At 28.7% G+C, this 18113-nt stretch overlaps 1 protein-coding gene across 5 annotated transcripts in view; it reads right to left on the minus strand.

Moving 5' to 3' along the window:
- Positions 1-15592, minus strand: part of Gga (ADP-ribosylation factor-binding protein Gga) — a 184999-nt gene extending 169407 nt beyond the window's left edge. For all 5 annotated transcript variants that reach the window (XM_089078598.1, XM_089078597.1, XM_089078596.1 and 2 more), the window contains exons 1-3: positions 15233-15592; positions 14168-14328; positions 12859-13092 (exon numbers count right to left, since the gene is read on the minus strand). In XM_089078598.1, coding sequence (XP_088934724.1) covers positions 12859-13092; positions 14168-14328; positions 15233-15269 — 432 coding nt within the window. In that variant the 5' untranslated portion in view covers positions 15270-15592. The remainder of the gene's footprint in view (positions 1-12858; positions 13093-14167; positions 14329-15232) is intronic.
- Positions 15593-18113: the final 2521 nt, after the last annotated feature.

Consider the following 18113-nt stretch of genomic DNA (forward strand, 5'->3'; position numbering starts at 1 on the left):
CCGTAGTATAGCGCTAGTAAGCCCGCTAGTCATAAGCCTATTAGCCCTAAGTTCGCTAGTTGTAATCGCGTAAAGCCATTGACGACTGCACACCGCACCTGTCTTGCGCTTCTCGCCGCTTTGCGCCAACTGCTTTGCGTCTCCGCTTTGCGTCCCGCACCTTGCTACCAGTGACACCGCGTAACGGCACTCTGTATCTATCTTTCTCTAAATAAACTATCATTTCAATTCAATCTGTGTTCTCGTAAACTTGAATTTCTCCTCCTTTCGAATCCGGACACCGACGAGCCGATTCGAGCGTCAAGCGAGGTGACTGCGTTACAAATGAAATAATCAAATTATATTATTTCTTCTTTTTCTCTTCTTTTTATTTAATATAAGCAAAAATATGCGTAACTTGTGGAATTTGTAATAAATTATCTGAAATATAGTAAATTTTCCATTTCTAAGAGTCGGAATATATACAATAAAATTGTAATAAGAAAATAATTTCGTACTTATTCTCACTCATTTATTAGGCTCTTCAGTTATTATAATTTTATAAAATTATATAACAGGTCATTATGAATATAATAAGTAAAGCATATGATTATAACAATTTTCGAATTTCTTCATACATTATTTTCATATCTGCTCTTTTTATTGGGTGTACAAAAAAGTTCTGAGCTTTTTTTTGTAAAATTCAATCTTTATTCAAAAACAAACAAAAAAATATTAATCAACGAAATATTCCCCGTTTGCATCAACGACCTTTTGCCATCTTTCTATAGCTTGCGAATTCCTTGATAGAAGCTTACCGACTTCGAAACGATAAAGTCATCAATGCATTTTCGTATCTCAAATCTCACGAAATGTGTATCCAAATAGCCAAATGATGCTGCAGCGACCGGAATAGGTAGTAATCGGAAGGCGCCATGTCTGGGCTATACGTCGCGTGCGGAAGAAGTTTCCAACCTAACGCAAAGATATGATCTTGAGTCGCTTTCGCAACATGTGGTCGAGCATTGTCATAAAACAAGATCTTTACGATGTCCTTGGCCAGTAAATAGCCTCTTTTCTTCTAATGCATCGCTCAAATTGGTCAATTGTTGGTAGCGATCTGCCGTGATTGTTTCATCGGTTGTAACAACTCGTAATACAACACACCTTTCCAATCTCACTAGATACAGAGCAAAACCTTCTTGGCGTGGATATTGGGCTTTGGCGTCGATGTCGAAGGTTGACTAGAGGCAACCCATGATTTTCTACGTTTAGGGTTATCATAAAGAATCCACTTTTCATCGCCTGTAATGATTTTGTGCAGAAAATCTTTTTTCCGAAACTTTGAAAGCAAAGTGAGTGCAGTCACGCCGACGATTTTTGTTGTCTTCAGACAATTCATGCGGAACCCATCTATCTTCCTTCTGAACCTTTCCCATCGTATGTATGTACGGAAATGGTTTGCTGCGTAATGCCAAGCTATTCTGCAAGTTCCTTTTCAGTTTGCGCAGAGTTTATATCCAGCAGTGCTTGCAATTCGTCCGTTTCAATCTTTTGAGGGCATCCAGCACACGGTTCATCTTCAAGACTAAAATCTCCTTGGCGAAATTTTTGATACTACATCTTTTACATGTAGTATGACTTACAGCGTTTTTTCCATATGCAGTACAAATCATTGCAGTAGCTTCAGCAGCATTTTTCTTCAGGTGAAATGCGAAGTGGATGGAAAATCGAATATGCTCTTTTGTTATTGCCATCGTGAACACTACTGATTTTTGAGGTTATGTGCATCAAACGCCAAACCATATGGCACTTTAGAAGGTCAAATGTCAACGCTTGAAAACCGCAAAAGGGCGGGAAGATATATAAAATTTAAATTATTATTTCGGTTGTATGAAATCTAAAGCTCAGAACTTTTTTGTACACCTAATAATTCATACTGTATATATCAATAATAACGAGCGGTGATCAGCTAACGTCGGAAATGCTCGACGATCGCACGGTGCATGGAGCGCGAAAAAGTACGATAATATTTCTATTTGCTTCTCATAGGCTGATATTCCTTACTCACAGCGCATCGATATGAGAGAGCAGGATAATATTTCTATTCTCTTCTGCCAACCTGCCGATTGTTGCCGAGCGCCAAGCGCACATGTACGTGCCTCGTCTTGCATGTGTATGCCTCGCAGCGGCCGATTTCGAGAAATAAATTTATCCGAAATAAATTTGATGTGCGATAGTAAACAAGAGAATGAATTATGTAATAAATTGTGTATGTAACAATGCAATAAAGTATAGTTCTTCTCGAAAATGTCTGTATACGCACGTTTTGTTAACTATTTCAATCGTGCATACATAAAAAAAAAGTTATGTTACGAAATTACCATATCTAACGCAATTCTAGTTGTGATCAACTAAAAAATAAAATCTAAGTGCTAGTATCTTTGTGATCTTTGTATTCATTGAAGAAACCTATCTATTCTAACTCAAATGGTACTAGTTTTAATTAAAAAACAAAAAAATTTGTTTCCACATTGCCAATTCAACTCAAATGATCTTTCGATAAAAGATTTGATATCAATGGCGTCAAATTATAATCCAATCTTCTTATTCTCACCCAAATGATACTAGCCTTAGCTCTTCAAAAAAATACTAGCTTAACCTCTTCAAAAAAAGAAAATTTCATTTCCATATTGCCAACTCAAATGATTGTAATATGTAAAATTTGTATAAAAGATTTGATATCAATAATTGACGCTAAGTTATAATCCTATAAACATTGAGCTACAAGAACCACCTTAGTCAAATTATATATTTCAATCAAATAAAAGATTTGGTAAACCACTGTTTTAAATAAATAAAACCCAAGTAGTAGTATCTTTAATTTAAAAATAATAAAAACCAAATTATATGTATATCTTTCTATCCATTTAAAACTTCTTTTTCTACAATCCAAGTGGTAGTAATTATTTAGCTTTAAAATATTATTATATCACAAAATTGCTTTGCTCAATCTACGTTTTTATCACAAAGAATTAAAAAGTAACAGTACAAAATAAATGATAAAATTTTATTTAAATAAAAATTTTTATGTAAAAACACTTGGCGCTGCTCATATCTCTAAAAAGAACATGAATAAGTGTATATATATATACATATATATATATATATATATATATATATATATATAAAATATGAACATACTACTGTGATCAAATATAAACGAGATTTTTAAATTTAAACTGCGCAGGTTCATCGATTCTGACAAATATTTTTTTAAGTTGGTAGTACTGTCTTTGACATCTGTGTGAAATTTCATGTCATTCTCTTCATTTGTTTAATAGTGAACGCTCGTTTTTGTGAATATCCAAAAGTATTTTTTTCGATTTTTACGATGTGTGATTCTGTTGGGCAAAAAAATTGTATTTTATTTTGTTTGCGGAATGAAATTTCTGCTACTGAAACGTTCAGAATGTTGCAGAAGACTTTTGGTGACCAGGCTCTATCAAGACCAAGAGTATTTGACTGATATAAAATGTTGAAAGATAGTCGAGAAAGCGTAGAAAACGAACCACATCAAAGACGACCAAAAATATCAACTGATGAACACGTGAAGCAAATCAAGGATTTGGTACTCCAAAATCGTCGATTGACAATTAGAGAACTTGTCGATACTGTAAACATTTCATTTGGATCCAGACCATTTTGAAAGACCATTTGTGCTTGAGAAGAGTCAAATCTCGTTTGGTTCCGAAAACACTCAATTTTTTGGAAAAACAGCGTCGCGTTGAAGTGTGTGAAACAATGATTTCTGACTACCAGGACAAGATGAAACGCATGATAACTGGAGATGAGACTTGGATCTATGCGTACGACTCGGAAACAATCGACCAATCGAGCGAATATCGTGCAAAAGGTGAGGCAAGATCAAAAAGATCGCGCCAAAGTCGCTCAAAAATCAAGGTTTTGTGAACAGTTTTCTTCGATTATCATGGTGTGGTGCATTATGATAAATTCTTTCCGCCGGGCCAAACTGTCAACAAGGAATATTATTTGAGTGTTATGCGTCGTTTGCGTGAAGCTATTCGCCTCAAGAGGTCATATTTATGAGCAGACAACTCATGGTTTTTGCACCATGATAATGCGCCATCTCACACTGCACTAGTTCTTCGTGACCATTTCGCCAAAAACTCGACCCATATCGTTCCACAACCACCGTATTCGTCTAATTTAGCACAGTGTGACTTCTGGCTATTCAGTAAACTCAAAAGACCGCTCCGGGGACACCGTTTTGAATCGATTGAGGAGATATGAAACGAAGAAGGTCATTTATTGAAGGTCATTCCGGAAGAAGAGTTTTCAGAGTGTTTTGAGGATTGGAAAAAGCGTTGGCATAAATGTATTGCATCGGGAGGGGATTATTTTGAAGACGACGAATTTGATTTTGAAGAATAAATAAAGATTTTTCACTCTATAACAAAAATCTCGTTTATATTTGATCACAGTAGTATATGAGTATATATATTCATATAAATATAAATGTATATGTGTATATATATATATATATATATATATATATATATATATATAATATATATATATATATATAATATATATATATATATATATATATATATATATATATATATATAAAATTGTAATTATCATATTAAACAATAAATCTTGCCTTTATTTATAACATTCATATAATTTCATCATTAGTTTTACATTTTCATTTGGTCTGAGCAGCGCCAAGTATTTTACATAAAAATTTTTTTTATTTAAATAAAATTGTATCATTTATTTTGTACTGTTACTTTTTAATTTTTTGTAATAAAAACGTAGGTTGAGTAAAGCAATTTTTGTGATATAATAATATTTTAAAGCTAAATAATTACTACCACTTGGATTAGAAAAAGAAGTCTTAATTGGATAGAAAGATATAACTTGGTTTTTATCATTTTTAAATTAAAGATACTACTATTTGAGTTTTATTTTTTAAAACAGTGGTTTATCAAATCTTTTATATGATTGAAATATATAATTTGACTAAGGTAGCTCAATGTTTATAGGACTATAACTTGGCGCCAATTATTGATATCAAATCTTTTATACAAATTTTACATATTACAATCATTTGAGTTGGCAATGTGAAAACAAAATTTTCTTTTTTTGAAGAACTAAGGTTAATATCATTTGGATGAGAATAAGAAGATGGATTATAGTTTGGCGCCATTGATATCAAATCTTTTATACAAATGATATCATTTGAGTTGAGTTGACAATGTGGAAACAAATTTTTTTGTTTTTTAATTAAAACTAGTCAACTATCAACTATCATTTGAGTTAGAATAGGTAGATTCTTCAATGAATACAAAGATCACAAAGATATTAACACTAGATTTTATTTTTTAATTTAATCACAACTAGAATTGCATTAGATATGGCAATTTCGTAACATAACTTTTTTTTTAAGAATTAAAATTACTATCACATGGGTTGGAGTAAAAAGAAAATAAAAGATATTGTCAATTAGATTCTATTTTTTTAACTTGGTTAACAAGTTTCTTTTTTTTTTTAAGCATCCACTTGACACTAAACTTGACACCCTTTTTTTAAAAAGATCTAAATCATACGCAAAACTACTAGGAACAAAAAGAAAAGAAATTAAAGTTATCTTGATGGTCTTAATTATTATTTCTGAGAGTTCAAAAAACATGATTTTGAGAAAAATATTTTAAAGTTTTAAAGTTTTAATTTAATTTATATAACAAAAATTTCAGTGCATATACGATTATTCTGCAATACTGGCGCCATATAATAAATCCTCCTCTTCTTCAAAGAAATTATTTTTTGTCTATTTTTCAAATCATCGAGCACTTCTAACTTCTTTAGACAAAAACTTCATGTGATAATTTACACTTTTCATGCATTGTCTATCCTTTTTTGTTCAGCAAATATAATTACTGTGTATCCGACACGAATTCTCAAAATAGTCATTATTTTTAAGAAACTTACAAAATTATCATTAAATGTACAGGTTTAAAAAAAAAGAAAAAAAACCGACTGATATCACTTTTGCACAATACATGCATTAAAGCGAAATGCCAAAGGACTCCGTTGAAACTCTCGTTATTATTTTGTGTATATTATTGTGTATTTTATTATATTATTATTTATAAAACTTGTAATACAATAACTTTGAAAAACTTTAAAACATTCACTTGCACATTACTGTCACCAAACTCCATAAGTTTTTTTATTGACGTACCAACATAATTAATTCCATTTTCTTTTGAAAATCGAATTTCTATAAAAAATTGTTGTTTCTTTTTGTTTATATCGAACATTATTAATTGTATAACTTATTTTATCACAAAACATTTAAAAATATTCGCAATATAAACTGCAAAGTATGCGGAGCTAACATACAACTAACTAATGGTTTTTTACGTTTCATTAAAATTATGTAACATATAGAAAATAAAAATAGGTTTCTTTATGGATTTATTAAAACCTTTAAAGCTTCTAGATAGTTATCGCGGCCATATTGGAATCGTGACGTCATAAGCGAGAAATGATACAATAAAGCTTATTGCGCTAGTTTTGCAAATAAAGAGACATTTGACTAAAGTAACATCTGATATGACTTTAAGACACTTGTGAAAATGGATGGCTACTATCCTTTCTCTTCCTGAGTCAATAAATTTTTTTTAAAAAAAGGCATGACACCGATTACTCGCATTTCTCAAACTTTATTGTTGTCGCTTTTCCGCAATACTAATTGATTCTCTCGCTGCACTAATTTCGTGAGTAGCTGTCATTGTATCGATTTCACAGGAGATCGTTTTGACAAGTTATCGTTGTATCAAGAAGTTAAAAATATTATAATGTAACAATAGTATAATAGTATTATATTATAATAGTATTAATATTATAATAATATTATAATATTAATACTATTATAATATAATACTATTATAGTATTATAGTATTATAGTATATATTATAGTATTAATAGTAATAATATTATAATAGTATTAATAGTAATAATATTATAATAGTATTATATTTAATATATTATATTAAATTAATTTTTATTCTTGTATTGGAAAAGATAAATAGTACGTGTACAGCGCGCGTTTGTAATGTCTAATAGCTGACCGTGAAGTGAAGCCGTGAAGTGAAGCACGTGAAGTGAAGCCTGTTCAGGCAGAAAACATACGATTTGACAGCTATTGAAAGAAGAGAAAAAAATGCTTTCACATATAATTCAAAGATAATTTTAGCTGCCCATTTTTATGAAGCTGGTAAGTACGAAACAAGTCACATCTGCACGATTAAGCATATATAATAATGAAAATAGCCGCAATAAAAAATTTCGATGTCCGCACGTCACTTATATAAAGATGAACAAGGACAAAAATAAGGTAAACAAGGATGAATGAGTTTCTATTTTTCACCACGACGATACGTCGCTACCATCAATGCGGAGTTTTTCGTTGAGTACTCAGGAACCTTAAAAAATAGTGTCGTGCTCATAGCGGTCACGATTTCAAATCGTGTTACGCAGGAAAGCCGCGCGCGAAATAACAACACTCTCCTAACGAAACTCGGGAATTTTATTGAAAGAACAGGATATACTGCGGACACACGTTCGTTCGCCTCAAATCTCCGCGTAATAACAACATAAAATAGCGCGTTGTTAAGAAGGTCGAACGACACATCATCAGGGAACGATCCTCTGCTTGAAATATCGATCTTCCAAGTATTGATTTTTCGGGGGCAACGATGAGTGGATCATCGCTTAGTCGTAATAATAGATTATAAAATATATCTGCCAATTTCAACTAAAATAGTGAATTGAATAGTGTTTACAGTATTTATGTGTATCAAGACGCTTGGAAATTCCGTTCACGCTAAAAGTATTTGATATATCTGATCGATTTTAATAATAATAATTTTAATAATAATAGATTATAAAATATATCTGCCAATTTCAACTAAAATAGTAAATTGAATAATGTTTACAGTATTTATGTCAAGACGCTTGGAAATTCCGTTCACGCTAAAAGTATTTGATATATTTGATCGATTTGATAGATTTGATCATAACTCCACATCATATTGCGCATTTAAAAAAAAAATACTTTTACAGAATATTCTATATATAGAGAAATAAAAAGCAGCAAAAAATATATTTTTTTACAAAGATGAAAGATTCCTTAATATATTTTACAAGAATCTCTATTATAAATTTTCTTGCTTTTAAGAGAACACATTATAATTCAAACCAAGATAACTTGATATTTCAAATTTTTAATTTAATGTATATAGATTGAGAATATGTTCAAACACCAGAAAGTAATGCAGGAAATGCTCAATAAGTAAAATCTTTTTGTAATAAGTTTTTATTTTTTTTATTTTATATATAATTATATATAATTTTATATAAATTCAAGATAAATATTTATGTACCACCAATCATACGTTATTAGTTTTAATGGACTTGCAATGTAACGGCTCAAAACTAAATTTTGAGTCGCCACAACGCTAAATTTTTCTTTTAATAAATTGATAATCAAATATATCAGTTATTTTTTTCCCCCATAAAAAATTCTTATTGAGAAAAACGATCACCTCAGTCAGAATTCAAAGAAATCTCACAAATATTCATGATGAGTGTCTTTATCAATTCAATTGCTGAGGGATAATATTTAACACAATAATTAGATATATATAGATATTATATATATTATATATATTATATATAGATATTATATAGATAAGAACGTTCATTCTTCAGTCATTCTTCAGTCGTATAAAGAACGATAAGAACGTTCATTCTTCAGTCATTCTTCAATCGTATAAAAAAAAACAAATCTCGATAAATTGTCCTCGACAAGTTGTATTAAAAAAAAAAACTCACGTAGGGCAGGAAGAAACTGTAATAGTGCACGTCTCAAATATAATGTCTCAATGCAACTTAATCAATAATACGCAGCTTTCATTATGTATAGTCCATTATTCTCAAACATTGTTCTTAATTCAATCTTTTTCATTTTTGATAAAATTTAATTTGAATAAATATTTGAAACGTCCCTGAGTTTCCCATTATTACCGATTATAGCCGATTTAATATTAAGAAATTTGGAAAAGAGGACTCTTGAAAATATTGTGTATCATTTTTTCACAAATACGTCGATGACATTGCAATGGCTATTCCTTCCACAACACGACTAATAAGGTTCTTGAAAAGTTTAACTCTTACTCCCCTAAATTACAATTTACCATTAAGATTGAGGGAAATGAATTAAATTTTTTATTTAATCAAAAGAATTGTTATTAACGTTATAGAATTTAACTAATTTCGTAAGTCTATATTCTCGGGAAGATATCTTAACTTTTACTCTCAACATTTTGTTCAAAAAAGAGGTACTATTGCTGAACTCTAGATATAACTATAGATATAACATTCTTATTATCTCAACTAAAATACAAAAAAAAAACTTAAATTTAGATCATCACCTTGTCAATGAATGATTTTCTCAACTTTATTTTTGATAATATTCATTAAGATTAAAATTTCTCATTAAATCAGATACCAACAATTTCAAATACTTTCATTGGATACTTTCACGAAAAACAAAATCGTTTACATTATTTCGAAAACATCTTTTATTTCGAAAACATTTATCAAATTCAAAAAGAATTTGGTAATTTCAACGCTAAACTTGCATTTTTTAGTATAAATAAGTTGATAGGTTCGATCAGAGTTCATAAGGATGCTCTCCTAGTATATTCTGAAAAAATGTATTAGGAGTGTCTCCGGTGTCAAGTCAACCGAATACTACCGTGTTTTACGCGATTTTACGCGAGTTGGCGAGATGAGAGTACCTGAAATTATCGGATCTCAATAACCGATCAAATTCTAAGTAGGCTCGATCAGTAGCTTGAGTTCAACTTGCATATAAGTATTTTTATTTTTCTGCTACGTGCCCTACGAGCGAAGATATTGCTACGCAAAGTCCGATTTGGAAATTTTTACTTTAAGAAACATACAACTAAATCTAGTGATCTGGTAATTTCTGATAGCTAAGCAGTATACCATTATTTCAAGATTTATTTTACACTTTTACGTGATTTATTGGATAGATAGCTTACTTTCTGGTATTTTTTACAAGTTTTAAGAATACGAAAATATCATGCTTTTAAGGGAAAAATACAAGACAAAGCTATATGACGCAAGAAACTTTTTACATGTCATTTCGCGCCTCTGACGTCATTGAATATGGCTGTATAGAGACAATCGAGTTTTAAATAAAAAAAATTTTATATCAAATCTTTTATACTAATAAAATATATAATTTGGTTAAGATGGACTTAATGTTTATAAGACTATAACCAGTTATTGATATCAAATCTTTTATACAAATAATGACGACGTTTCTTAAAGTAAAAATTTACGAATCGGACTTTGTGTAGCAATATCTCTGCTCGTAGGGCACGTATGCTCCTTTATTTGATTTTTTTTTACCTTTTTTTAAAATTAAATTAACTTAATTTTGTAATGTTGTAATTTACAGGCTGTAACAATTGCGATGTGTACTATGTTGAACAAACTATGAAATAATTAAAAAGGGATTAAATAATATATTTTGAGATTAAATAATATAAATTTGCCTAGAATAACATTAAAGTTTTGGATGTAAACATAATCTACGGAAGTAATTGATTTCTGAATGCTTTTCATTAAGAGGCAGAATAATAGCTTAAATTTAATAGTCTGATATTGAATATTTACATTACACATATGTTTTCATCTTGAGCAAATTATATTGGTTTTGTTTTGTTTCTTGTCAATTTTAAAAAAATCATCATTGCTCTCAATTATTGCCTTAACCTGGAAATGCAACAGACTCTTATTATAGTATATTATTGTAACAATATCTATATTGCTCTACTATTTTTTCTTAATATAATCCGTGTCCATCTGGTGAATGACAATCATTTTATAATTCTTTTTTTTTTTATTTCGTACCGACGATTTAAATGTTAAACCTCACCATCTCACATTGAAAATTTATTTAATAATTAATCATTTCGTTTAGTCAATCGACGTGAATGACATATTATTTTTTATGGGCGGACTCACTGATTGGACTCAGGGATATCTTTACTATTTTTATATCACTAAATATGACTCAAATTCGAATTGAAATTTTTGGCACTTTCTATTACTAAATATAATTAAGATTAAATGTATAATTGCCCACTGTTTACAGCGTTGATTTTCAGCCTTATTATTTTTCATTATTAAAAAAAAGATTATTAATCCTTAACCAAGCGCACCACGGTACTAAGTGCTGCAAAATTCATTTTTCTGAAAAATCATCGATAATGCAGATCTTTTTTCTATTACCAACCTTCTGTATTCCTCATTAACATCTCAACCATAAGACAGTGCAACTGCCGCATTTTTCCTGTTAAGTAGTTAGTCTTTTATCCATTTTAAAATTAGTAAGACACATTTTGTGGCACGGAGTGTCGCGCGTGCCTCAGGACGTAAGTAAAATCTTGCTTATATAAATAATTATAATAATGCGAGATGTTGAATCATTCCTCACATTTTAATTTACTTTTACTCGCATTAATGTTTAATATCTTTTTAGGTTAGAGTTAGATTATGTTTTAAAAAGCTCAAATAATACGAATTTTGAAATAATTTTAGAAACATCCTGGATCCAAATTCTATCCTAAGTTTCCTATCATAAGTCTCAAAAATATCCTAAATCGAGAGGTATTCTGTAAATACTTGGAAAGATGGAGAAAGATAACATACAAGAAAAAATAGTTGATTTTAGTTGATTTAGTTTTATTTTATATTTTTTATTTTAGTTGATTTTAATATTATTTTAACATATTTTATTTTATATCATTATGTTATAAGAATATTATTTTTCTATGTTTGATTTTAAATTGATGTCTTTATTTTTAAAACAATTATTTTATTTTTAATTCTTTAGTTACATCTTTTATTTTTATAAGAAAGTAGACATAAAAATTTTAATATTATAGTTAAAATTTAATATTATATTTGATTATAAATATACTTTATTTGTTTTTATCCAATGACAATTGACAATTATCCAATTATTTATCTAATTATTATAACTCCAAATAATAAATTTGTGATGCAACACTCAGTGCCGCACGCGCCCATTAACATTCGGCCGGGAAATGCCCGGGCGAGGGTTAAATCTAAAATCCTGCTTGCCAAGTATTACCTGTATTAGTTTCTATTATTTTAAATTTTATTAAACTGAGTAATATGACTTCTAGTATATAGTAAATAATAATCTAGTAAATAATATGACAATAGCAATTGGATAAAACAAACGAGAATTTTTTTATTTCTATAAATAAAAATCTAGAAATTTTAAATATAATATGTCTCGAAATAATATGTCATAACATAAATCATATAATTGATCTTTTTTTGCTAATCTACTAATCAATTAAAAAATTCTATTGTAAAATAAAAATTTTTTTAAATTCAAATATCAAATATTTCTGTACTCATCCATGTCTTTTTATTATTTTTTAGAACATAAAATATAATTTTTTAAAATCCATTTACTTCTGAAATATTTTATACATAAAACAAGAGAATTGAACTTAAATCATTTTTGACAGATTTACCAAGTTCTAGCACTTCAAAATAAAAGATTAATGGCATATTTTGTCAACTAATATGCTATAACGAATACTTTTAAATTCTTATTAAAACATAGAATATATCTATAAACATATTTGTTAGATTATATATACATACATATATATATATATATCTATATAAATTGAAATGATAAAGATAACCTCAATGACTCCTTGTTTCTTCAGCATCTCGTAAGCTTCTTTAATTTTTGATTCGCGTGGATATTCTGTGATCCATGCATAAAGAAGTTGCAGAACTTTTTGCCGTACGTTTGCTGTAGTGCGATTACCTAAATATTTCGGTGAGACCAATTTTATCATCTCATTGAGGAAACGGAATTTACCAATTTCCGCATGAAATAATGGGCCACATCTCTTCATACAAGTATCTAGTAACTAGAAGAAATAAAAATCTATATATTCAATTCATTTATGTGTAAAATTTAAAATTCTTAAAATCTTGTTCTAATTAAAATATTATTTTTTATTATTTCATTGAGGAATCTACCCATGCTAACAAGATTTAAAATAAATTTAAGATTAAACAAAAAATAACTACTGTATAGAATTAATTTCTATTTTAAGAATATATATAAATATATAAGATATATATATAAATATATATAAATATAAGAATAAATATCTAAATTACAAATTTGCCAATTATTAAAAAAATTAAAGAAAGACATAGATTGTGGAACAATTCCTGTAAAACTTCTTTGTTGTGATAAGATCAGATGGATGGAAGATATTCAAAGAAAGAAATAGTCTGAGATCAAAAAATAAAATATTTTTGGAAATAAATATAACAGCTAAGATGTAGAATTTTTCTTTTTGGTGGAAAATTGTGAAAAGATGATTTGAAAAAAAAACTTTTGAATTAGAAATCAAAATTTAAAGATGTATTTTAAACAAATAAATTAATATATAAAAAAAATCCTATGCTATATCATAATCTTCTTAAGAATATTCGTACTAAATTTGAAGTCAGTTAGACTATTAATTTCAAAGAAATATTGCCATTCGAGTTGAAAAACATGATTTCGAGAAAAACATAAAAGAAAAAAGGCAACGATTTTTATGTAATAAAATAGAAATGTTTTTCTATTCTTATTTCTTATTTCTGCTCTTTTCTTAAGACAAATTAAAAAAAAAAATATAAAAATTAATTTTTTGACATTTTCAGAATGGGTAGACCTTTTAAATTTTAAAATGTACAATAACTTACTTACACTAGTTATGAAACTAGTTTTAAATAAATAGCATAATATTAAATAAAATAAATAAAGTTTAAATTTATCAATATACCTATATAATGAGTAAATAAAGTCTAAGTATACTTGTGTGTGTGTGTGTGTATGTGTGTGTGTGTGTGTATGTATATGTGTATGTATGTGTGTGTATGTGTGTGTGTATGCGTGCGTAATAATATATTAAAAACAAATTTGTAAAACATTTGAAGACAACGTACCGAAAGTGCTTGTAATGCTTCTGATTCATTAAGCGATTGAATTTGTGTCACCAATAACTTAATACCTATTTGTATACCCTCTGTTTCTTTAGTCAGCATCACACAGAATGCTTCAATGGCCGCTATGTCTGGCTTCTGATTTTGTGGATTTGTAATCCTTTCTGTAATATTTTATATATATTTACATACATAAATACATACATAAATATATTATATTATAAATGAGTTTCCCTTTTTTTTCAAAATAAAAGAGATATGGAATAATAAATACAAGAATAAATTAAATTAAATGATTTAAACTAAATTTTATTTTATTTTAATAAAATTTAGTTTAAATCATTTAAATATCACTCAAACAACCTGATTATCTAATTGATTGAAAAGTCAAAATTATTTATTATAAACAGGATTTTAATATATTAAAATTACTATTAATTATTATTAATATATATATAATTTACTTTGTTTTGAAATCATAGATTATAAATGTTTTCCTATCATTCTTCATAATGGATTTATAAGACTTTCTTTCTTTTTTTTAACCCAAACTTCAATTATATCTATTATATCTATTTTATTCATTATAAATGTAAACTAATTCAACTATAAAAAACAAATCTACATCTTTAAAAAGCAACAGGATACAAGTAATGCAAATCATTATATTTATATATATTGAGATGCTTCATATATTCACAGAATCCAGATTGAAGAGTTCAAGTTCATTGTATACCCTTATTAGTTTAGGAAATAAAAAGAAATAATCATTTATAATAGAAATTCATATAATATTAAACATATAATATTAAATATTATGTTATTAAAATGTATATATTCTTTTGCACACACTATACACACATATGAATGTGTATATGTATGTGAGCATGTGTGTAGGCGCGTCATTATATATATATATATATATATATATATATATATATATATATATACATATTATATGCATAAATAAGAACTAGACATAATATCAGAAGTATGATTCAATATTCAAGATACATTTAAACAGAGAACAGAAAAATTGTAAATCAATTATTTAATTTATACACTCACGTATCAAAGCCTCTAAGCTAGTAGTCACCACATCCATGCTTAAGATCGATTTATCGCTGTATGATTTCAGATTTATGAAAATTAGAACTAAGACTGCATCATTTCATGTCAGAAATGTCTCTGCAAAATCATTTTAATCATCACTTAAAATAAATATCTGCATTTTAAATGATATTCCCATAAATAAATCTCAATCTCAATTGATTTTCCATTATTCTCGACAACATTATATTAATATAAATCAGAATTATTGCTACTTCATTATTTCTAATGTATTATTTAGTTGTTCGATGAATTCTTTTTTTAATATAAAACAGCTGTTTTTGTTGCAAGTTTTACTCCGTGTATGTACTTGCATTGACTTACGTCGATAATCATACACTTCATATTTCAGCAGGTGTGACGGAAATTAATTCTGAATTGATATTAGAGACCTCACGTGATGAAAGCATGAAGCGCATAAGAAATAATAAGGCCGATATTCATAACTTGATCTTCCTTGCAGAGCGATTGTTCTGAAGGTGCAGTCCCATGGAGCGTATCGCGTGTATCGCGGATCACATGTATCGAAAATCTGACTAATCGCGAACTTTCTGCTGTTTCCGATAGTTTTTTAGGATACATCCCCATGGACAAGGAAATAACGGAACGGAAGAACGGAATAGTAACGGAAAGGAAACATGGTGGGGGCTAACCAATCAGAATGATTCCGTTCCGTTTTTTCATGACCGGGTTCCCCATGGCAAATATTTAACGGAACGGATTTATTATAAAATACGTGAATTTAATATGTTATCAGATACATCATTGGCCCGACATAAAGCCACTATAACCATTCTCTTCATCCGAGAAGACATCCAAAAAAAAGCAATTTTTGCATAATATGGTATATAATATTATTATATATGTACATGACATAATATTATATAATATGATGTTATATCATATAATATTAAACATATAATATTAAATATTATGATATTAAAATATTTTATTTAAATTAAGACTCAATTGCGCTAATGAAATTTTGGCTTTAATCGAGACGTAAAATTCTAAATTTATTGTACCTAAGCACTTAAGTTACTAAGTCACAAATTAAAGTACTTTAATTTGTTTATCTTATTAAGATTAATATAAAGCATTTTAGGTTACGTTTTTGCTTTGGTATAAATTTAAAGTTTTACGTCTCGATTAAAGCCAAAATTTCATTGGCGCAACTATAATATTATATACCATTGTAAGAAAGTTACTAAGAAGTCCCTAGGACAACCGGTGGATGGCGCCATGAGTTCAGTAACCAAAAGAGCGCCTCTCGATCGAACACGACACGAGTGAGTGACACTAGGAAAGGACCAATCAGACAAGGGCTGATGCAATCTTTGATAACTTTGAAATCACCGAACGTGCTCCGATGCGCGGAGCAGCGAGCGACGGGGACTCTCTCCCTAGTCGGCGAATGAGACGGACGTGTCATCCGCGAGAGTTCAAGTCGAATAGTCGAAAGTAGTAATTGTAGTGAATATAGTCGAGATATCGTTACAAGCGATATCTGTTAAATCGTTGTATTACATTGTAGACTCAGTGAAAATATAGATAAACCGTATTCTATTAAAGTTGTGGAAAAGTTATTAAGCCTGCTCCATTATCCAATACGTGCCGGTCACCTCTCTCAGTGGGTGTATTAAATCATAGACAATAATTAGAAAAACGGACATTAATTCCTGACAAAACGGTTACTTTATTTAAATTTAAAAAGTACAAGAATCTTACACCATATTGTGCAAAATTATTTTTTTTTTTTATGTCTTCTCGGGTGAACGGTTAAAGTGGCTTTATATTGTGTCGTTCAACGATGTATCCGATAACAGATTAAATTCACGTTCCGTAATAAATCCATTCCGTTAAATGTTTGTCATGGGGAACACGGCCATAAAAAAACGGAACGGAATCATTCTGATTGGTTAGCCCCCCACCATGTTTCCTTTCGTTATTATTCCGTTCCGTTATTTTCTTCTTTATGGAGACGCACCCCAAACCAAGGAACGAAACTCTCGCGTATCGAAAACAGCGGAAAGTTCGCGATAGAAACGAATCTGATTTCTGTGCAGTTATTTCTTTATTTTTGACAGAATTGCTAAAGAGAATCGCGTAAGCATCAAATAATTAAAAATATTTAATTATTTGTAAAACCTGTGAGAAGTACATTCTTTCTATGATAAGACCATAGAAAGAAAGAGAATAGGCGAAAAAATACCCATAGTGTGTAAATAAATTTGATTAAATTTCACTAAATATTAATTGTTAATTAGATAAGAATAGTTAATTAAATTTTATTAAGTATTAATTGTTAATTAACAATTAATATAATATATATAATATTTATATTAATTGTTAATTAAATTCACAATTAAATATTTATTGTTTAATATAATTAAATGAAAAAATTCACAATTGGTTTAACAGATGTAGAATGAAATTAAGAACAATATTCCTTTGGCTTTTGTTATTAACAAAGTGTCTGAAATACAATCATAATACTTTTATTAGGCAGGAAATATATTATAAAATTATTAAGATGTATGCACTTTATTCTACATTAATAAAAAATAAAAAAAAAGCTGATAAAGGAAAACGAAAATATTGGATCAGTCCAATATTTAATATTAAATGACGATTAGCACAAGGAGCAAGCGATAATCTTGTTAATGAACTGGAGCAACAAGATCGTGAAAATGATCGTGATTTGTTAATTATTTCCGATTGAAACCGACACTTTTTGAGAAATTGTTACAAATAGTCGGATCATCGATTGCTAAACAATCTGATTCAAAAAGCTATTCCACCTGAAACAAGGTTGCATATAACTATCAGGTATTTGGCA

The sequence above is a fragment of the Pogonomyrmex barbatus genome, unplaced genomic scaffold (genome assembly GCF_055798465.1).
Source record: "Pogonomyrmex barbatus isolate J1 unplaced genomic scaffold, ASM5579846v1 scaffold24, whole genome shotgun sequence".
Lineage (NCBI taxonomy): Eukaryota > Metazoa > Arthropoda > Insecta > Hymenoptera > Formicidae > Pogonomyrmex > Pogonomyrmex barbatus.